General features: G+C 57.3%; 1 protein-coding gene across 10 annotated transcripts; it reads right to left on the minus strand.

Moving 5' to 3' along the window:
• Window positions 1–2158: 2158 nt before the first annotated feature.
• ADAM33 (ADAM metallopeptidase domain 33) lies at window positions 2159–16911 on the minus strand. 10 transcript variants are annotated; one of them, XM_032143168.2, is made up of 22 exons: window positions 16781–16911; window positions 14195–14274; window positions 11795–11871; window positions 9261–9339; window positions 9008–9084; window positions 8739–8928; window positions 8454–8519; window positions 8299–8370; window positions 7980–8146; window positions 7809–7893; window positions 7587–7729; window positions 6913–7090; window positions 6729–6818; window positions 6326–6521; window positions 6069–6177; window positions 5773–5971; window positions 5611–5688; window positions 5426–5534; window positions 5195–5342; window positions 3730–3821; window positions 3483–3554; window positions 2159–3185 (listed from the first exon to the last, which is right to left on the minus strand). In XM_032143168.2, exons 1-22 carry the CDS (start codon window positions 16875–16877, stop codon window positions 3148–3150), a joined length of 2442 nt encoding a protein of 813 aa, XP_031999059.1. In that variant the 5' UTR covers window positions 16878–16911; the 3' UTR covers window positions 2159–3147. The 10 variants fall into 10 exon arrangements, 9 of the variants coding, with proteins under 9 accessions (XP_031999059.1, XP_058289168.1, XP_058289169.1 ...); XM_058433185.1 differs by having other exon boundaries at window positions 9261–9336; window positions 16781–16888; XM_058433186.1 differs by having other exon boundaries at window positions 7980–8122; window positions 16781–16888.
• Between the last annotated feature and the right edge of the window lie 5593 nt (window positions 16912–22504).

Below are 22504 nucleotides of genomic sequence, written 5' to 3' on the forward strand. Positions count from 1 at the left end.
CACCTTGTTGGCCAGCCTGGTCTTGAACTCCTGACCTCAGGTGATCTGCCCACCTCAGCCTCCCAAAGTGCTGGGATTACAGGCATGAGCCACCGAGCCCGGTCTACTGCAAACTATTTTATCAGCAAGGTCTTTATGACCTGTATCTCCTATCTCATCCTGTGACGTAGAATGCGGTAACTGGAAACGCAGCCCAGTAGGTCTCAGCCTTATTTTCCTCAGCCCCTATTCAAGATGGAGTTGCTCTGGTTCACAGGCCTCTGACACATCCTCTTGTGTTTTGGCGTGTGGGAGGAAAGGGGTGAGGGAAGGAAACTCAAAACCAAGCTCTGACCACACAGGGCAGGTGCACTCTCCCACCTGTCTGTGGGTGCCACAAGTCAAGGGAGGGGGAGGGAGAGAAGAAGGCGTGACAGATGGCTGCAGGCCACAGAGTGTCAGAGGAAGCCCAGTCCCTCCCGGGGCAGCCCAAATAGCTGGTAGTTGGGTGGCCAAAGAGAGGGCATCACAGCTGAGCTGGGCTCACTGCCCCCAGCTCGATGTCCACTCTGCCCCTCAGCACCCCCTGCTCAGCCTCAGGGTCCATGCCTGCCCTCCTGCTTCCCAGTCACTTCTGCGTGCCTCCTGCTTTTCTGCTGTTGGCCCCATGCCAGCTCCTTTCCACTGAGCTTCTCTTCTCCAGTTCTCCAGCACAGCCAGGTGATCCCGGGCTCCAGACAGGCCTCTCCCCCAGACTGGGGCCTCTCCTCTTAGAGCCCTCTTTCCTTCCCACGTGGCTTCCCCAGGGTTCGCCACTGAATGGGGAAGGGGTGGAGGGGGCGCTGGGCAGTCTTAAGGAATAGCCAAGAGGGCAGAGTTGGCCTCCCCTAGGTTCCCTTGTAGCTGGAGCCCCGCGGGGTCTAGACACCCCCTCCTGAAGGGTAAGAGCGGGGGAGGTATATTAACATGTATTTTTAGATTCTCTCTTTTTTTTTTTTTTTTTTTTTTTGTGAGACGGAGTCTTGCTCTTGTTGCCCAGGCTGGAGTACAGTGGCGCGATCTCAGCTCACTGCAACCTCCACCTCCCATGTTCAAGCAGTTCTCCTGCCGCAGCCTCCTGAGTAGCTGGGATTATAGGCACGTGCCACCACACCAGGCTAATTTTTGTATTTTTAGTAGAGATGGGGTTTCGCCACATTGGCCAGGCTGGTCTCGAACTCTTGACCTCAAATGATTCGCCCGCCTTGGCCTCCCAAAGTGCTGGGATTACAGGCGTGAGCCACCATGTCTGGCCTTAGATTCTCTATTTTATGATGGTTTAGCATCTCGGGGTGGGGGCTTGTTGGCTGGAGAGAAACTGCTTGATTCCTGGAGATCAGAAACAACTCATGCCTTTCATATACAAACCGACCAATCTTGAGTCCATACACCAACCACCCCCTTCAAGGAACTCTCACATACCAAGCCAGTATTTCCCCTGCCCTCAACCAGCTCAGGGCCAGGTACCGACCCAGACAACTAGAGCCCAACCCCATGCCCCGAAGCCCACCAGAATGATTCAAAATGCCAATCCTACCCTCTTCCCCTGGCCTGCCTTGCCTCCCCAGTGGAAACGGCACTGAGGGCTGTGGCCTGTGCCTTCCACTCGCTCCTGATTCTGTCCCTGGACCAAACCTAGTGCCTCCCGACTGTGGCCCTGCATGATGGGAAACTGTGAGTAATAACTTCTTTCAACAGCACTGGCCTCTGTGTCATCATTCAGTCACCTTCATAAATTAAAATTTTGCAACTACAACTGAGGCAGGAGAGGGCTTTAGAGAGCACTCTCACCTGGCCCCTTGGGCTTGCGGAGTGGCGCCCAAGCTGAAGTTGCCTCCCTGCACTCAGTTTTGGGATGGTTTTGTTATGCGGCAACAGCTGGCTGATACGGGCCACTCAGCAGCATGAAGCAATGGGAGAATGTGAACGCCCAAAGGAGGCAGGAGTGACAGAGCAAAGAGGGTGTTCAAACTAGGCAACACTGTCATGTGCCCAGACACATGCCTGGGGCCCTGGCTGCCATCTAGCCTCGGCCTGCCAGCCACCACCCCGTCAGCCACCACCCCACCAACCACCACCCCGTGTGGTCCTCAGGGTACCCCGTAGGGTTGAATTTACATACAGAAAAGACTAACCAAGGTCCAAGTGTAATATGTCTTTTTAAAATTTATTTTAGAGACAGGGTCTTGCTCCGTCACCCAGGCTGGAGTGCAGTGGTGCCATCATAGCTCACTGCAGTGTTGAACTCAGGCTCACGTGATCCTCCTGCTTCAGCCTCCTGAGCAGCTAGGCCTACAGGTACACACCACCATGCCCAGCTAATTTTAAAACTTTTTTGTAGATACGGGGTCTTGCTATGTTGCCCAGGCTGGTGTGGACCTCCTGGCCTCTAGTGATCCTCCTAGCCCGGCTTCCCAAAGTGCTGGGACTATAGGCATGAGCCACCACGCCTATAGCCAACATGTCTTTCTTTTGACTTCTACTTTGGTATCTTAAATGGTTCCCTCTGTCCCCTCCCACACACAGAATGGGGAGAGGCTGTCAGATTCTGAGCTCCAGAACCTCAGGTGCAGCACTGGGATTGGGGGTGGGGGCTCAGGAACCACCTAGGGGAGAAGACATGTGGGAAGAAACAGGAAGGAAGGTCCCCAAAATTATGTTTGTTTGCAGAGGCCAGGCTCCAGGGGAGTGTGGACCCAGTCGAACCATAGGGCCCCAGGACCTCTAGCTTCTGGCCAGCAGTCATGCCCTCCACAGAGCTGGGTCTGTGGAAATTGCATGTAGGAGACACACCAGGCTCCCAGGACAGAGCCCTTTTGGGGTGGCCAGCACTACCCAGCCTCCACTGGTGAGGGAGGTCAGGGGCTGTGTGACGTTTGCTTCTGGGACTGATGGTTTATTGAGCTGGAGAGTGTGCCCAGCAGTGTCCCCAAGCCCTCAGGAGCTTCTAATGTGGCTCTGGGTTCCTGGAGTGGGTGGGTCAGAGCTCCACTCGGGGAAGAAATTTCCAAGCTGCCTGAAGGTACTGGAGGTCCGGTGATTCACTGGCTCTGCCCCTGGAGTTCAAGTTCCTGGAGTGGCTGTCAGTGGCCACCTGTCTTTAAATCTGTTCATTTTAGGAGCTACCTCTCACCAGAGGCAGGATCTTGGCATCTGGACTTGATCTGCTGCGAACAAGGAGGATATGTTGTCCCCTAAAGACTGGGGCCCCAGGCTGCAAGCTGTGTGGCAGGGAGTCCATCCTCACTCAGTGAGGACCAATGATCCAGGAAAAGCCACAGCTTCTCCCTCCCCAGCCCAGGAGCTTCCAGCATCCTGGTCTCCATGATAACCAAGAGGTCGTAAACTCATTTCCATAATAACCTGAGCCCAGAAACCTGATTGGGGGCAGCAAACTGAGGGGTGGGAGAGGTGGGAGGGTGGGTGATGAGAGGGGGAGACTTTGAATCCAGGTCCCTGCCTACCTTGGGGGTCAGGTGAGACTGCCGGCAGAGGCTTCTCAGGGTGGCTGCTGGGCTCATGAGAGTTCTCAGAGTCTGGGAGCAATGGTAGAGGGTAAATGTTGTGAATATGGTCAGCAGGAGACCCTGGGGCTGGGGTGGGGCACAGGGGACTCAAGGTGACTGGGTGCTGCCCATCTGGAAGGAGGCAGGAGGCATGAGCCCTTCCCTTCTCCCTTCCCTCTCCACCTCCCCCTGGTGCCTCACTCACCCAGGGGCCAGGGCTGTCCAGTGGCTGTGGGGCCCAACTCCATGGGGTGATCGCCACCCAGGGGGTGGTCCCTGTGTGGGCCATCTTTGGGCCTGAGCAACGTGATAAGAGTCCAGGAGGTTGGCACAGTGATCCTGAGTGGGTTATTGCCTCCCCACAGCATGGTGTCCAGCCCAGGGAGTTCTGCGTTTACTGAGTTTCTTGGGGCACCCATCTGCTCCAAGTCACCCTCTCAGCTCCCTTCCTCTCCCTCTTCAGGGAAGCCTTGGGATCCAGGCTCCAAGTGAGCTTCATACCCTCGGCTGGCACCTCCTCTCTCTAGTCCTAACATTTCCTCCAGGCTCTGGCACCACCCAGCACCCTGGCACTCTCCAGATTCTGGCATCGCTCAGCTTCCAAAGAACCTTGGACGTCCGCCCCTTCGGCAGCTATGTCTGCTCTCCTTGTCCCTGGGTACCCTGCTGCCCTTGATGATTCCAAGCCATCTTTGACTGTCCCCATCCCATCTCCCAGGGCCTTGTCATTTCCAGTGATGTTCCTTCAAAACATTCTCCCCTGTCCTAAGACTCCCGCCTGGGGATAAGAAGCAGCCGCCGCCCTCTGCAGCACCCCCTCCGTGCTGACACGCCAGGCTCTGGCCACCTTGCTCCTCTGCCCACAGACCCTCAATTACGACTCACTGTGTCAGCCTCCTCTTAGCTGCCACCCGGGGCCAGGTGGTGCCCTGCCCCTGTCTGTTATGCCCTCTGCCCCTATCTCTGGCCCAAATCATGCCATCTCCCTTGGCTTGCCTGGAGCACTCCCAAGATCAGCTTACGTCAGACATGACCACAGAGTGCCTGCCCTGCCTAGGGCCCTGGTGCAGGGTGAGTCCTAGGACAGCCATGCTTAGTATTATGTGACTCCCCCCTCCGCCACCACCCAGGTCACAGAGAACTGGGTTAAGGCAGGGCCCTGGCACAGGGGCAGCCAGCGCCGTAGCTGACCAGTGGTATGGAGTGAAAAGATGTGCTGGGCCCAGCATTTGGGAACTTCAAGGGGGTGACAGAGGTGATTTGGGCAGAGGAAGTGGCAAAGGGCTGAAAACTCGTGAGACAGAGGCTGGACAGGCCTCCGGGGGCAGCACGGTACAGGGACTGCAATCTGAGCCAGGGGAAAACAGGGCGAAGTCAAGAGTGAGGCAGCCAGCTGGTGGGAGAAGCAGGAGAGTGGACAAGAGGAGCTGTACTGGGAGGCAGAGGGCCATGCCTTGCGGTGCTGGTGGTGGGGCAGGGATCCACCCCCTTGCTTGACTGGGAGGCCACTGGAACCTCCTGTTCAAAACTACTTCTTTCCATGGCTTCTGGGGCTGCTGTCTGCACCTGGGGGCAAGGCTGAGGGCCTGCCCCAGCTCCCACAGCCCCAGCAGAGCTCTGAGGAGGGGAACCGCAGGAGTAGGCTCAGGAAGCAGGCGCTCGGAGCCTACCCACTGCACGCAGGGTCCCTCCTGCAGCCCCAGCTGCATCGCTGCAGATGGACTCCTGGGAGTCGGTAGCAACACCAGGCCAGGCCGGCCCCTGGGAGCAGAGGCAGCAGGACGCTGAGGAGCATGGCCAGCAGGAAGGTGTCATGGTCTGCGGGGATTGGGGGAAGGGGGGCTGAGTCCTGAGCAGGTGCACCACCCCAGCTCCTGCCCACATGCCCCCCACTGGCATACTTTCAGCCTGCACAGGGCCACTGTCCATGCTGCCACCAAAGCCTGGCTTGTCACAGAAGGGTGGAGCCCAGCCTGGAGCACAGTGGCAGTTATGGTTGCTATTGCAAACCTGCAGAGAAGAGAAGAGAAGGAGGGTCACGTAGGATTAGGAACCCCAAGGTCACCCCCACTCCTCAGGCTCTCACCCCGTGGCTGTGGCAGGCAGTCAGGCAGCGCTGAAGCTCCTGGAAGGCAGTCTTCCTGCAGCGCCTGCTCTGGCACACCTACGGGCAGTGCACCAGGCAGTGAGGGGGACACTGGCCTGCGGGATTCAAATGGCAAGGAGGGGTCGGGTGGGCAGAGCTCACCATTCTAGGTCCACACTGGGTGCCTGGCTCTACCAGGCCCAGGCCAAGCAGGTCCAGCTGGGCACTGGGGAGTGCCAAGGCTCCCCGACAGGTCACTTCATGACCATCTAGGTGAACGATGGAGTCCACTGGCACCATGTGTGGTGCAAGCAGGCTGGGCTTTCCGCCCTGGCACTGCAGCTTCCCACACAGGGCATCCCTGGGGAGGAAGCAGAGGGGGGCCGACAGCTGCAGTACCCCCCTTCCCCAAACCTACTCCATAGCTTCTGCTCCCTCCACTCAGCTCCACTCCTTACCTCCCTGCACAGGGCAGGAAGTGGCCCTCGCTGTCCTGGCCGCAGTTTCCATGGGCATCTCCCGCAGAGTTCACCACCTGGAAACAGGCCTCGGGAGCTGGATGGGAGCCTGAGGAAGCATGGGCCAAGCTGGGGGCAGCTCGGAGGGGGGCCGCGCTCAGCGGGCCTCAGTTTCCCCTGCCCATCTTCCCCACAGTAGAAAACTGGCTCCACCAGAGGATGGGGGGCAGGGTGCAAGGGTGCTAGTGACCTCTCACCAGGCCCCCAGAGCTGCTGGCACTGCTGCTCCAGCGTGGGACATGCTCCATCCCAGCAGTAGCCACTGCCCCTGGCACAGGGTGAGCCGTCCAGTAGGTAAACGTCCGGGGGACAGTGGGAGGAGGTGCCCGTGCAGAACTCAGGGAGGTCACAGTCACCCATGGCCTGGCGGCACAGCGCTCCAGCCGGCTTCAGCTGCGCAGGTGACGGATGGTGGGGAAGGCAGAGAGAGGCCACGGGCAGTGAGAAGTCCATGCCGAGAGCACGGCTGGGAGCTGGGGGAGCCAGGCGGATCCACGCCCAGCACCCAGAGGGGGAACCTGAGGGCACCAATTAGCTAAGGCCAACAGGCCGGCTCCTAAGCGCCCCGAAACCCTCACCCTGAACCTTCCATGCCCTCACCAGGCAGTGCGTGCAGCAGTCCCCGTGGGCGCACTGGGCCCCCGGGCGCAGCGAGCAGTTGTGAGCAAAGCAGCAGAGGTCGCGGCACTCCTGGGACCAGAAAGGCAAGAAGGGACCAGGTGACGGCGCAGCGCCCCAGACCTGGGCGGAGAGGGCGAGTGGGGGCCGGGCGAGCCGACTTAACCTGGCCAGAGCCGCAGTCACACTCCACGCCCGCCTCCACGAAGCCGTTCCCGCAGAGCGCCGGAGGCACCGGGAGTCCGGGGTCCGGGGCATTGGAGAGGCACGCGCCGCCCCCCTTGCGGAAGAAGGCGCGCAGCTGGCGGCGGCTGCAGGCGCTGAACACGCGCGGAAACGGGTGCCTACCGGCACGGGGAGGGCATTGGGCATGGATGGACAGTCCCCCCACCCCCGCGCTTCTCCGATCCCCACCCCTGGGCTTGGCTACAGCCGCCAGATGCGCAGACACGCCTGAGCGATGGGAGGCTCAAATCCTCTAGAGGCAGAGCCCAGAGAGGGGAAGTAACCCGCGCAAAGTCACACAGCAAGCGGGACGGGGGATGGTGTGGCCCCAAGAGTGGGCAGCCCGGGACCCAAGGTGGAATCGCGACCGGACGGTGCTCCTCCTGGTGTAGGAGTAACCTCGCCAGGTTACTCGGAAAATAATCTTCATACCGTTGAGAATCCACTTTGCCTGAGCTTCTTCCCTTTAAGCCTCATAAACCACCCTGAAGCGGACACTATGATCATTATCCCCATTTTACAGAAGAGGAAACTGAGGGACGACCAAAGAAACGCAGCGGAGGAAGTCCCCAGGACTAGCCGCCCCGCCACAGCCCCGACCCCCAACCCGCGTACCCGGTGGCCGCAGCCATGACGCAGCCTCCGGACTCGGCCGCAGCCTCCACGCAGCAGCCGTCGGGGTCGTGGCTGAGGCCGAGGCTGTGGCCGATCTCATGGGCCATGGTGGCTGCGGCGCCAATGGGGAGCTCCGAGTGGTCCTGGGGGGCCGGGGGGGGGGCGGTCACTGCGGCCGTAGAGTCTCCTGTCTCTCCCCTCGCTCCCGCCCGCGGGGCTCACCGTGCTCACGCCTCCCGAGCTCTCGGCGCGGCACATGCCCTCGACGGGCGCCAGGCCCACTGTGGCGCCCTGGAAGGTGCGGCCCCTGGGGGCAGAGCGCGGCGTGACCAGGCGGGGCCGAGAGGTGAGGCCGCCCCGCCCCGTACCCGCGTCCGGGTCAGAGGCACCCACGTGAGCAGCTGCGCGGAGTCGTGGGGCCGCTGCGCCCACAGTCCCCGGCGCCACTGCAGGAAGGCCCAGAGCGTGGCGTTGGCGTCCTGCGTGACTCGGCTGCGGTCCCGCTCGGTCCACACTTCCAGGCCGGTCAGCACCACCTGAATGTCCAGAGTCCTGAGAAGCTGAGGGCGAGGCGGGGCTGAAGCCGGGACAGGGCGCCCCATCGCGCCGGTCGTCCTTCGCGGGGCGCCCTTCCTCTTCCCCAAACCCCACTAGCACCTGCCTGTCCTGCCGCCGCCACCCCCATCACCGCTGTCTCCCCGCCGCCCCCAACCTGGTCCACGTAGTTGGCGACTTCCAGGAGACGCTGTTTGGTGTAGTTCAAGTTTCGGTGCCGAGTCAAGAACTGGGAAGGCAGAAATCCCGGTGGCTTGAGGGGCTGAGCTGGCCCCATCCCAGACCCCGCCAACCCCTGGGGTCTGTCCTCACCAGGGCGTGGTCTGCCACAATGTACAGTTCCAGGTACTTCCGGGTTCTGCGCGCTTCTCGCCTGTCCTGCGGAGGGGCAAATGGGGACTCTGAGTGGAAGCTGCTGGGCTTAAGCCCTGACCACCAACCCCAGCTCCCAGAAGGAAGTTTAACATGTTTTCTGGAACTTGTTTCTTCAGACTCCAGTAAAAATACTGGGACTTGAGGCCTGTGAATTCCTGTCTCTTCTGATTTGGAGGGCTACAGATACAGCATTCCCACTCCCATCCGCTCGATGCCCCTGACCCTGCTCTGGGGAGCACCAGGAAGGCTGGTCATGCCCGCTTTGTCCCCAGGATCCCTGTGGCCACAGGCTCCTTTCCAGGTGAGCAGCTGCTGCATCCGGAAGATCTTGTGGGTTGAGAAGTCCTTGGAGCCCTGGGGTGGCCAGGGACGCAGATAATAGCTGGCATTGCTGCTGAGGGTGATCAGGCCACTAGAGTGCAGAGGGGTAGGAGCGGGTGTGAGGGAGCCCTTTCCCCATCCCAGGCCCAGCCTCCTCTCCCCGAGCTCACCTCATCCCAGAGCAGGTGCAGAGGACTACCCAGGAGTCGGGGAAGCCCCTTACTCGCCCTTGGTAGTGGCAATGATCCTAGGGAGGAAGGGGCCAGCCCCAAATCTCAGCCAGGGCTGGAGCAAGAGGGGCAAGACGGAATGTGTGGTAGGGGCTAGCTCCGACCTCCCCTTAGGAATGCAAGGAAGAGTAGGGGTAGGAATGGTGGGGGGTACCTATGGGGGTGCATCCCAGAGCCCATGGAAGCATCTCACCGTGTGGTTGGGGGCCAGCACCACTGGCTGCCCATCTGGGCCGTAGTGAGTTTCTATGTATCCTGGGGCCAGCAGCCTGCTGAGAGGGGGTGTTAACAGGGAGCACTGAATTCAGCTTCCTCCTGCCTCCTCCAGGATGTCTCCCAGCCTTCCTCCCTAACTGCTAATGGAGCAGCTTTATGAGTGAGGCACTCACAGTGTGTCTTAGGGAAGGGACAGGAGCAATGGTGACTTGCTCAGATCAGAAACTCTTGGGGCTAGAGAAAGGAGCCTTGGTGATGGCTTAGTTGTGGGAGGCGTGAATATGGGAAGCACCAGGGAGGATGCCAGGGAGGAGTGGGAATAGGGGAAGAGTTTGTGGTTCCCAGGGGACCTGCAGCAGGCAGCAGGATCCACGGGTCGGGAAGGGAGGAGTCAGGAGACACTGCCGAGGAAAGGGACTTGGAGTTGGGGAAATGCAGTGACCTCCCCAGGTTCCCCTGACTGCTGCCCTCCTTTGTTGGGCATCTGGTCAACCCTCTTGCCCCCACCTGCCCTAGATCCTTGAAATATTTTCCTCAGACTTCTAGACCCTACATACCTCCCACCTGTCCTTCAGTGATTGATGCTCACCCCCTGCCTCCAGAGAAAACAGAATCGCCACCTGTCCACGCTGCTTCCACCCTCCCCGCCTTCTCCACACCCACTCCGGTAATCATTCCATTTTCAGGCTCCATCTCAACAGGATCCTTCCCACATGGATGGATCAATCATAAGTCAATCTCTCTTCTTTAAAGAAAATCCTTTACCCCAACCTCACCTTGGCCTCATTACCTCCAGACCACCCCCTAATGATGGCTGCTTCCCACCTCCCAGGCATTCCACCACCTGCCCCAGCTCTGCCCCCACCCCTGCTCCACACACACGCACCACCCTAGGAGGTAGGTGATGTGACCGCCCCATTGAAAGGGTAGGGACGTTCGCCCCAGGGAAAATATGCTTGGGCACAGTGGAACTAGAGTTTGTTTCCGGTCCATCCGACTCCACAAGGGAGAATAAAATACGTGTCAAGTGCTCAGAACAGCGCCTGTGATCAAACAAGCACTCAGTAGGTGATATATATTGATAACATAATCTGGGTGGTTTTAAGAGCCTGCGCTCCAACTCGGACACCCACCCCACTCAGCCCAAGGCACCTTCCTGAGCACAGGTCTGCCTGTCCCTTCCCCAGCTCAAAATCTTTGGCTCGGGATGGTCCAGGACACTGAGCACTAAAATGGCCTTCTGTGATCTGGCCATCCTGGGACTCCCCAAATTCATTCCCCCCGCTCCCCTCCCAGTAGATGGAGACCTTCCAGGCAGGTCAGACAAACTGCTGCCCCCAAGTGTTGCCACTGCATCTTTTTCTTTTTTCTTTTCTTTTTTTTTTTTTCCTCTTTTTTTGAGACGGAGTCTCACTCTTTGCCCAGGCCGGAGTGGTGCAGGGGTGTGATCTTGGCTCACCACAACCTCTGCCTCCGGGGTTCAAGCAATTCTTTTTTTTTTTTTTTTTATACTTTAGGTTTTAGGGTACATGTGCACAATGTGCAGGTTTGTTACATATGTATCCATGTGCCATGTTGATTTCCTGCACCCATTAACTCGTCATTTAGCATTAGGTATATCTCCTAATGCTGTCCCTCCCCCCTCCCCCCACCCCACAACAGTCCCCGGAGTGTGATGTTCCCCTTCCTGTGTCCATGAGATCTCATTGTTCAATTCCCACCTATGAGTGAGAACATGCGGTGTTTGGTTTTTTGTCCTTGCGATAGTTTACTGAGAATGATGTTTTCCAGTTTCATCCATGTCCCTACAAAGGACACGAACTCATCATTTTTTATGGCTGCATCGTATTCCATGGTGTATATGTGCCACATTTTCTTAAACCAGTCTATTGTTGTTGGACATTTGGGTTGGTTCCAACTCTTTGCTATTGTGAATAGTGCCGCAATAAACATACGTGTGCATGTGTCGGGTTCAAGCAATTCTCCCGTCTCAACCCCTTAAGTAGCTGGGATTACAGGCGCCGCCACCACGCCCGGCTAATTTTTTGTATTTTTAGTAGAGACGGGGTTTCACCATGTTGGCCAGGCTGGTCTCAAACTCCTTACCTCAGGTGAGCCGCCCGCCTCGGCCTCCCAAAGCCACCGCATCTTTGTCCCTGCCATTCCCTTAGCCTGGAGTGCTGGCTCATCTTTGGGATCCCTCTAGGATTTCTTTAGACTCAGCGTATCTTGCAAATGTCCACTAGGTGGTGCTCACTCATCTCCAGCAGGGAGCTGACAAGCCCCCCCCTCCTGGGGTTGGGAGGGCGGATGTGCCCCACAGCGGGGCTAACAGCCTCAGCGGTCCTCTTCAGCCTCCAGGGTGCCAGCCACGGGCCTGCGTGACTCTCCCTGTCATCTGCACCCTCTCTGGGGTCCTCTGCCCATCCAACCACCCGCACAGATCCGTGTCAGTCCCTGCCCCCCAACACTGATCCTCTCCTCCCAGCCCTACCCCAGCCTGGCACTCACTGGTTCTTCTCCAGCTCAAGCAGGAGCTCCTGGCCTTCAGCCTCCAGGGCCACCAGCCCCACATCTGGCTTCGAGACCTGGGCAAGAAAGAGTGTGGAGCTGAGATGGTGGCCTCCAAGCCTCCTGCCTGCCAGGGAGTAGGTGGCCTGTGGAGCTGGCTGGGGAGGAAGTTCTTGGGGAGAACATGGGCTGGGGAGTCAGCAGGACTCCCCACATACTATGGAGGGCATGGAGGAGGTGAGAACATACAAAGATGTTCCCAAACTCCGATGTTTGCAGTCCTGACAACAGCCACTTGGAAGGGCATGGCACCGCCTGCCAGGCACACCAACATCCTCCCTAGAGACCAGAAGTCCCAGAAAGGTGCCCCTCCCCTGGCCCGCCCTCTTCTTTCATGCCCAGAAGGGACATCAAAAGCAGGGGAAGACAGAGGGGTGCTGAGGACATCATGGGGGCATCGGGTAGCCACGGTCAGGGCCTCCTCAGAGCCTCTTCTACCTGAGGCTTGTTTCCAAATGAGCTGCCGCTCATTCCCTATAGAATTCGAACTTTACTCCTCCACTTCCAATTTTGGCAAACTGCTCCCTCTTCCAAAGTTTTCCTGGGCCTCCAGCAGCCCCCGTCCCTCCTGCTCTGACACCTGCTTCACTGGACCCATGAAGTAAACATGGACACCATTCCAGCCAAGAGAGCACATTGGCTCTCAGCTAGGTGTCAGGAGGCTGGCTTGGCCAGCCAGCCCTCTCTCCTTCTCCCACCCTCTTGGCGTCTCCCACCCTGTGGGAACACCCCACTTCCCCCTTGTCCACTCAGCCTGGCTGGGGGCCCAGAGTTGGAGCCGACCCAGGAGCTTCCTGGGAGGCTGCTGTGCCTTCGGAATGTTTAATCCCCGACTCCTTTTCTCCAAAAATGCACTGGGCTGGGGCCCTGTCCGAGGGTCTCAGAGTCTTTGGAGGGAGTTCTTCCTTTGCAAGTGGGGGGCAGATGGCCCTTGCCTCTCTGGCCACAGGCCCCACAAGGCCTCCAGCATGAGTTCACGTGGCTGGAATGCCACTTGCTTTACTGGGGAAAGGTCTGCACTGGGAGAAAGGCGGTGTCCCAGATGGAAGGCCATACTCGAGGTCCCTGTTCCTCTGCAGCCCCTGCCGTCTTTACTCTTGCCCTCCTGATACCCTGCCCCTCGATATATACCCCTCATCTCGAAATGTGAGTGTTTCCTGCCTGTTGGAGGGGATACCCAGCCTCTACTCTTTCTTCTGTACCATCTTGGCAGGCTTCCTGGGGGCAGGGGCCCCCACAGTTGGAGGAAGCAGAGCCCCTTTGGGGCTCTCCTCTTGAGGCAGAGTGACCCCAGTGTGTGTCCAGCCTTCCCCTCCTGAAGATGGGGAGGGCAGTCTCAAAGCTCAGGCCAGTGCTGTGCTTGACCAGTGGAATGGGGGCCTTATGGGCCTAGGGGATCCCAGTGAGGGCCCTAGGTTGGGAGCTGCTGGGTCTCTGGGGGCCTCCCAGCCTTCATGGCAATGCTCCCTGCGTTCCCTCTTGCTGGGTTTGGACAGTAGGGCTGAAAATTCCAAACAAACAGGGCTCTCTAGGAGGGGCAGGGGTGTAGCCAATGGTTTAAAATCATTCAGACCTTAGTGAGTCTCAGGCTCCCAGCCTAAAGAGCTGTGTGACCATGGACAATTCCCTAACCTCTCTGGGCTTCCGTTTGCCCCTCTGTAAAATGGGCAAATCAAGGCTACTGCCCTCTTAGTTTGCAGCACAGATATTATGGCACAAACAGATGGGTCATGGTTATTCTGGAAGCGTGTGAAGGGCGGGATTGGGAAGAGGCTGGGCAAGAGCGTCCTGCAGAAGCACATGGGGTGGTCTTACATCTGGGGGTCACCAGGAGAGTGACCACTGCCCCCCCACACTAGAAGTGGATTCCGCAGGAGCCAGTGAGGCTGAAGGTTCAGGCCTTCAGTGGCAGGGCCCTGAGAGGGACAGCAGTGTGTCCATAGGGTCACATGTTCTGGTCAACTTTGCAAAAGGTTTTGTTTTTGGTGCTTTTTTTTTTTTCTAGAGGCTCCTGAAAAGCTTCAGGACCCACAAACCCTGGACCCATTTCTGCCTGGTGGGGGTGGGGGTGGCCCAGATCATCCAGGGAGGGAGGGAAAGGGGGAGGTGGGGCGGAGAAAGCTGAAATGACTTCCATGTGTGCGGGCTCACGAGATCTAGATGTCCAACCCCCAGTGCCCTCTTCTGCCCACTTGAGGGGCGGGGGAGGCAGGGGCCTACAGGAGTAGTGACTTGGTGGTTCTAGGGACCCCAGCAAAACTAGAAGTTGTAATGTAGGGAGAGACAAAAGGGCTGGGAGGTTCAGGGCCCCTGTGGAGGACGAGGTGACATGGAACTGACCGGCTCCTCCAGGCTGACGGCGTGCCAGGGTCGTCCATCCAGGACCCAGTGGGGGGTGACTGGCTGCCCAGGGATATGTCCTGGAGTGAAGACAGAGCACAGGGTGAGGGGGACCTGAGGAACACAGGGGCATGGGACAAAGCAGAGGCAGGGGGTTAGAGGACATCCCCGGGGAGGCATGGGAGGCCTTTCAGGGCAGACTTCATCTTCAACACGCGTGGGCTCAGCCTGGAGGAGGAGGGACACCTGTGGGCATCCTTGGATCTGAGGAGCTACCAAGGAGGAGGAAAAGAGAAGGCTGGGAAGGGACAGCTCAGCTGGGGACACGGGAGTCCCCTGACCTTTTTCGGGGGGGCAGGCTTGGGCTAGGCGATCACAAGGAAGAGGCCAAGGCCGCCAGTGGCAGAGGGGAAGGGAAGAGGGAGGCAGCCTCAGGGATTCTTAGATGGGCAGCAGATGCTTTTAGGGTGAGAGATCTACGAAGAGAGGACGCCTGTGCCTCCCCATCATCTGAGAAAAACAACAGCCAGATGTTGCCTTGCGAGGTCCACCTTGCCTGGAGCTCCCTCGGGGACTCTGTCTGGTGGCAGGGTTTTGGTACCCTGGCCCAGAAGGACCTTCCTCATCTCTTCAAGGGGAGGGGAGGCTTCCGGATGGAGCCTTGGTGCTCCCTGGCCGGGTGTGCCTAACGGGGCTCTAGGAGGAATCCCAGAGCCAAGCATTACTCAGAGGGCGCCTGGAAGGCTCCCCTGGAATGCTCCCAGCCCCCGACTGGCCCCAACCACTCTCACAGGCCCGCCCTGCAGGAGCCAGGTCCCAGTCCCCCAGAGCCTGCAGCAGCCCTCCTTCCTCCGGTACCCAGTCCCAGCTCCCAGAACAGACAGCCCCTGTCCCCAGGCAGCCCTGGCCTCAGTCCTGCTGGGCTGATGGCTGCCTGTGGAAGTGACTCAGCTCCTGCTAGGCCACCCCAACTCCTTTTTTCTCCTCCACCTTCTCTCCCAGACTACAAACATCAAAGATACTTCCTCCAGTACCCAGTCCCAGCTCCCAGAACAGACAGCCCCTGTCCCCAGGCAGCCCTGGCCTCAGTCCTGCTGGGCTGATGGCTGCCTGTGGAAGTGACTCAGCTCCTGCTAGGCCACCCCAACTCCTTTTTTCTCCTCCACCTTCTCTCCCAGACTACAAACATCAAAGATCCTTCCTCCAAGAAGCCCTCCTTGATTGGATGAGTGAATTGCCATCAGGCAGATGAGGGCCGAGAGGAGTCTGCCACCTTGGAAAGGAGGCTAGAGGGGCCAGTGCAGGGAGGGCTCTGAGTGGATCTGGAGGAGGGGAAGGAGGGGAGGTCTCTCAGCCCAGAGAGCACTTAACTGAGAGTAGAGAACCAAGCTTTGCTGCTCCTAGGCCTCTAAGGGTGTGGGGAGGAGGTAGGGTGGGCCCAGGCACAGGTGTGGTGTGGGTGCAGTGTGGGTGTGGGTGCTCTCCACATGGTGTTGCACACATGTGCTGGCCACGGGCACCCTGACCCCAATGAGGGAGAGAGGGGCAGAGCTGGAGCTCCAGTGACCAGGTGGATGGGAGTGGAACCCGAGGGAGCCAGGTTGGTATAGGGCACATAGACCCCCCTCTCCCAGGGGTCCCATCGCCTCCTCTGGCCCCAGGATAGGGCTCAGAGGGGAGGGAGCAGTGGACCGCCTAGGACCCTCCCCTGGGGCCAGAACAGACCAGGCACCTGTACCTGTTTGGTCCCCACACAGTGCTGTGGAAGCCACGGCCCAGACTGCATAGCCCTGCCCAGCCCCGCATGCCTCCTCCCTGGTTGCCCTCCCTGTCCCCGGCCAGGCACTTGCTGTGCAGGACTGGCTAATCCTCCCACCCGCTTGCAGAGGTTGTTCCAGCCCCATCTTAACATCTTTGTTTGGAGGGGTTACCCCGAGGAGACAGCTGCAGTCTTCCCAGAGCACTGCTAAACAGACACCTTCTGTCTGGAGAGGCCCTTCTCTATCTCACCAAACAAGGCAACAATATAAACAACATACACACTGCCCTGCCGCCCTGGGAGGAGGGACGAGGGGTGGGCAGGGCGGAGGCCACAGCTAGTTCTGCAGCCTGAGAGCAAAGCAGGGACTCTGGGGGACTCTTTGGCATGGGGGCTTCCTGCAGGATGGAGCCCCGCTGAGTCCTAAGGGGTGGAGGTGCAGGAGCGGGTCACACGGTGGCCGGCGGATGGGAGCTGGTTGTGAGAGCGAGAATCCAGGCAGAGGGGGTTACGGGCTGGGGGCTGGGGGCTGGGGGCTGGGCTGCCCTCGAGGGGGAGGGGACCATGCCCTCTGCTTTGCCAGCGGAGTGGCAGCCGGGCAGTGTGGGCAAGGCCGGGCCCGAGGCCAGCTCAAGCACACTTGAGCGTCCCTGGGCAGGTCCCACGGAGACCCCCGCAAACCGTCCCCACGCCCTGACCTACTGGCCATATGGTCCCGGGGCTGTGAGACCCTCCGCGCGCTGACCCGGGTTCTGAGCAGAACCCATCCCCGCCACCACCTCCTCGCCTAGCCTGCCCCTCAGGGCGCACCCCGCCCGCGTCCTCACCTTGAAGCACCCCGGCGCTCGGCACTGGCCAGAGCAGCAGCAGTAGTAGCAGCAGCAGCAACCGGGTCCCCCGAGCTCTCCGGGGCCTCCAGCCCATAGCTGTGAGCTCCTCGGCCTCTAGGCAGCGGCTCGCAGCTCCGGCTCCGCCCGGGCTGGATTGCGGCCGATCCACGCCCAGTGCAGCCCCAGGCTTCGCCTTCGGACCTTCCCGCCCCCACCCCCCACCGCCCGCCCTCGCTCCCGCCTCCCCTCCCCGCCAACCCCACTCGGAGCCTGGCCAGGGGCCCCGACGGCGTGCGCCCTGGGGGAGCCGGGACGCCACTCCCGGACCGCCGCCGCTCGAGGGGTGGAGCTGGGCGGAGGAGGGAATCCGTGCGGCCCCTCAGATGACCGGCCCGAGCCGCCACTCCCCGTCGGTCTCAGAGGGCCTCTACTCCGGAGAGGAGTAGAGAACCGCTGGGAAGGTTCTTTGAGGACCGCGGCGTGGTGGGGTGAGGCGGTGGGCAAAGGCCGCCTCTCGCTGCTGAAGTTGGCCCCAGGAGCGCGATCTTCCGTGGTCTCCTGGGGCCAATCTCTGTCCCCTCCTTGCTACCCGTCCTGCCCCGAGGATACCCTGGCGTAGGTTGAGTCGGGTCATCCACCTGCACTGGGTGCCCCCAGGGATAGGAAGGTCCAGGCCACCGGCTGCCGCTGTCAGGGTTACTGTTTCTAAACCACGGTGGCCGCCAGCCACTGCCCCCGGGGAGGAGGGAGCCAGTGGAGACGGAGGTCTTGGGGGCTTCATTGCTGGGCAAAGGCGATGCAGCAGACCGAGACAACCCTTTGTTCCTGGTGGTGGCCAGAGGGCAGAACTGTGTAAAAGCTACACACTCCCAGACCTGGGAGACACTTTCGGCCTCAGTAGCATCTGTTTCATGTTTTAAAGTTTTGTTTTCCTACTCGGTGCAAATTTGGATGAGATGTTAAACTTTTTTTTTTTTTTGAGGTGGAGTCTCCCTCTGTCGCCAGGCTGGAGTGCAGTGGCACGATCTCGGCTCACTGCAACCTCCGACTCCCTGGTTCAAGCGATTCTCCTGCCTCAGCCTCCTGAGTACCTGGGATTACAGGCACGTGCTACACCCCCAGCTAATTTTTGTATTTTTAGTAGAGATGAGTTTTCACCATTTTGGCCAGGATGGTCTCGATCTCCTGAACCCGTGATCTGCCCACCTCGGCCTCCCAAAGTGCTGGGATTACAGGCGTGAGCCACTGTGCCTGGCCCGAGATGTTAACTTTTAAGCAATTTTTTTTTTTTTTTTTTTTTTTTTTGAGACAGAGTTTCTCTCTTGTTACCCGGGCTGGAGTGCAATGGCACGATCTCGGCTCACTGCAACCTCTCCCTCCCGGGTTCAAGTGATTCTTCTGCCTCAGCCTCCCGAGTAGCTGGGATTACAGGCACGCGCCACCACGCCCAGCTAATTTTGTATTTTTAGTAGAGACGGGGTTTCTCCATGTTGGTCAAGCTGGTCTCGAACTCCCGATCTCAGGTGATCTGCCTGCATCGGCCTCCCAAAGTGCTGAGATTACAGGCGTGAGACACTGCGCCCGGCCTACTTTTAAGCAAATCTATTTGTTTTTGAGAATTTGGAATGTAGTAATTTGGTTAGTGAAAGTTCGAGCAGTGAGAGAAACCTATGTTCACATGTCTCAAAATCAAAAAGTACAGAAAGCATAGGGAAAAGTCTCCATGCTCTCAGCCCTCCTCCCCAACAGGAAACCAATATGATTCGTTTCTTTCATAGGCTTTTAGATTATTTTTATGCATACTCAAGACAATACAGACATATTTTTTCTCTTATTAACATTTTTCTGCACTTTGATTTTTTTTTTTTTTTTTTTTGAGACGGAGTCTCGCTCTGTCGCCCAGGCTGGAGTGCAGTGGCGCGATCTCGGCTCACTGCAAGCTCCGCCTCCCGGGTTCACGCCATTCTCCTGCCTCAGCCTCTCCAAGTAGCTGGGACTACAGGCGCCCGCCACCACGCCCGGCTAATTTTTTGTATTTTTAGTAGAGACGGGGTTTCACCGTGGTCTCGATCTCCTGACCTCGTGATCCGCCCGCCTCGGCCTCCCAAAGTGCTGGGATTACAAGCGTGAGCCACCGCCCCCGGCCGATTTTTTTTTTTTTTTGGTCACTTAATACACCTTAGATATCAGTGCATTTAGAGGGCGCTTGTTCTTATGATTATTATTTAGAGACAGGGTCTCACTCTGTCACCCACGCTAGAGGGCAGTGGCCTGATCATGCCTCATTGCAGCCTTGAAATCCGGGGCTCAAGGAATCCTCCCACCTCAGCCTCCTGAGTAGCTGGAACGACGGGCACAAGGCACCAGGCCCAGCTAAAATTTTTAATTTTTCTGTAGAGAGGGGGTCGCACTTTGTTTCCCAGGCTGGTCTCAAACTCCTGGTCTTGGCCGGGCGCAGTGGCTCATGCCTATAATCCCAGCACTTTAGGAGGCCAAGGTGGGCGGATGACTTGAGGTCAGTACTTCAAGACCAGCCTGGCCAACATGGTGAAACCCCATCTCTACTAAAAATACAAAAATTAGCCAGGCATGGTGGTAAGCGCCTGTAGTTCCAGCTACTCGGGAGGCTGAGGCAGGAAAATCGCTTGAACTCGGAAGGTGGAGGTTGCAGTGAGCCGAGATCGTGCCATTGCATTCCAGCCTGGGCAACAAGAGCGAAACTCTGTCTCAAAAAATAAAAATAAAAAAGAACTCCTGATCTTAAGTGATCCTCTTGCCTCAGCTTCTCAAATCACTGGAATTACAGGAGTGAGTCACCACACCTGCCCAGCTATGAGATTATTACTTATTATTACTACTTTGGATTTTCAAATCAACTTCATTAAGGTATAATTTACACACAATAAAATGCACTTATTTTAAGTGGCCGGTAAGATGAGTTTCGATAAGTCTATATAACTACATAAGCATCACTATAATGCAGACACATTCCCTCACCCACAGAAAGAGCCCTGTGCCCTTCCAGCCAAACTTCCCCACTCCCAACCCCAGACAACCACTGATCTGTTGTTCTCTGTCTATAGATAAGTTTTGCCTGTTCTAGAATTTCATATAAATGGAATCATGCGGCATGCACTCTTCTGTGTCTGGCTTCCTTCCCTCTTTCCGATGTTTTTGAGATTCATTTACACTATTTTGCATATCAATAGTTTGTTCCTTCCTATTTCTGGATAGTGTTCTGTGGTTTGAGGGAACCACAGTTTCTCTACTCACCAGTGCAATATAGGGTTATTTTCCAGTTTGGGGCTCTTATAATTGGAGCTATATAGGCAAGGAGAGAGAGAAAGAGGAAGAAAGAGGGAGAGAGAGATACTTATTATAGCAATTGGCTCATGTGATTATGGAGGCCAAAAAGTTCCAGAATCTGCCATCTGCAAGCTGGAGAACCAGGAAAGCCAGTGGTGTGATTCAGTTTGAGTCCAAAGGCCTGAGAACCAGGAGCACCAATATGGAGGTGGCTCGAGCTCAGAACAAGTTGGGGACAGGAAAGCAAAGCAGCACCCCAGAGCAGCCCCTCAGCAACACCTCTTCAGTAAAGCAAGGCTGAACACAGAGGGGCCGGCTTCAGTGTGGATGTCAGGTACAGAAGGCAGCTCGAGGAGCTGCTGTGGCATTCTTGCTTACTGGTATTCTTACCTCAAACTGGCCAACTCCTACTTAAACTCCTACTTAAACTGCAGGCCATGGCTTTAATGTCCTGTCATTCAGAGGCTGTCCCTTATCCAAAGCCAAGTTAGCACCCCCTGAATGACACTTCTCCCTGCAACACGTTTCACAAGGCACTGTAGTCGTCCACTTCCCTGTCTCTCTCCCCAAGCTCCTGAGCTCCATGTAGTCTGGGAATATGTGTGTTACTCACTTCCTAGCACAGTCAGTGCTAATAACTGGCTGTGGAGGGGACACAGTCGAAGAGCCACATGGGGATCAGAGTCACCCTTACACAGTTGACACCTCCCAAGCCCAGATGAGCCGTGTCTGAGTGCGGGTCAGAGGAATTTTCTGCCGAAGTCTCTGAGAGAGGGTTTATTTACATTTTGAGGTTGCAGTGAGGCCATCAAACCGAAGCTGAGGAAGAGGGATCCTAGGATGCACCGAGCAGCTCCGGGTGCACCCGACAGCACCTGGGAAAGATGGCTTCTCCACTGGCTTGTTGGCGTCACCCTCCAGAGGGGCATCAGGAAGTGTCCTGGGAACCAGGCAAACCAGTGAGCATTAACCCTTAGAAGTGCTTGGCATGGGTGACACCCACCATCTGTAAACACGACTCCTCCCAAAGAATGATGCAGAACAGGATGTCTGAGGGAGGCACTCTGACTCCAGCTCTCAGAGATGGCCAGGGTGGCACCTGGCGATAACAGGCTGATGCTTGGGTGCCCCAGAAAAATTCATGTGTGTGAATGGGGGCCCCAAAGCCAACGCTTCATCCCTGACAGCCTGGTGCATTTACAGGGGAACTTTTTGTCCCTTGGCAAGATGGGTAGAATTTCAGGTTCATAGGGCAAGGGTATTTTCGCTTTAATAGATATTGTCAGCCGGGCACGGTGGCTCATGCCTGTAATCCCAGCACTTTGGGAGGCCGAGGCGGGCGGATCACGAGGTCAGGAGATCGAGACCATCCTGGCTAACACAGTAGAAACTCCGTCTCTACTAAAAATACAAAAAATTAGCCGGGCGTGGTGGCGGGCACCTGTAGTCCCAGCTACTTGGGAGGCTGAGGCAGGAGAATGGCATGAACCTGGGAGGCAGAGCTTGCAGTGAGCCGAGACTGCGCCACTGCACTCCAGCCTGGGCGACAGAGCAAGACTCCGTCTCAAAAAAAAAAAAAAAAAAAAAGATATTGTCAGTTTTCCAAAGTCATTGTACACACTCTGTGATTCTACTTATAGTTTAAAAACAGGCAAATCAAATCTATGGTGTTCTAAGTCAAGAGAGTAGTTGTTACCTTTGTGGGGGCTGCAACTGGTACAGAGTGTAAGGGGGGACTATGGGATGGTCCGTTTCTTGATCTGGGTGTGTTCGCTTTTGGAAAAGTCCTTGAGTTGCATTTATAATGTGTGAACTTTTCTGTATGTTACACTTTAATTAAATGTACAAAAAGTCTCAGGAGGCCTCAGACTACTGGAAGCGGACACAACTAACCCCTCTGAGAACCCTCCAATCCAAGATGGACATATGTCCCCTTGGAAGTACACGGAAGCAGATGAAGACTCCCAAGCCGGATATTCCCAAATCCCCCAGTAGCCGCAGCTTCAGCGGCTGCTTATGGTCCTGCCTACACTTTCTCTTCCCCAGACAGCCCCCAAACATCTGGCTGCATTTGGCTTGCTCTGTCCCCGTCCCACCTCTGGATTTAGTCCATGTTCTCCACCCTCCCCATTGTCAGCAATGTAGACAAGACAAATGTTTAGTTCACGTGCCCACCTGCTGCGTGCCATGCACGGGGCTGGTCATCATGGGTGGCAAATGTGAGCAACACACGAAGCCTCAAGGAGCAGAAAGAGACACAAATCACTTCAGCATAAGGTAATTTGTGATAAATGTCATGTAACTTGCAGCCCCTGGCCCCCTCCTACAGATAGTGTCTAAGAATAAACCCCACTAACATGTGACTCCTCTGTTCTAGCCCAGCTGTTTGGGTTACAAGAAAGAGACTCACTCCAG

This window comes from Hylobates moloch, unplaced genomic scaffold (assembly GCF_009828535.3).
Source record: "Hylobates moloch isolate HMO894 unplaced genomic scaffold, HMol_V3 SCAFFOLD_21, whole genome shotgun sequence".
Classification (NCBI taxonomy): Eukaryota; Metazoa; Chordata; class Mammalia; order Primates; family Hylobatidae; genus Hylobates; species Hylobates moloch.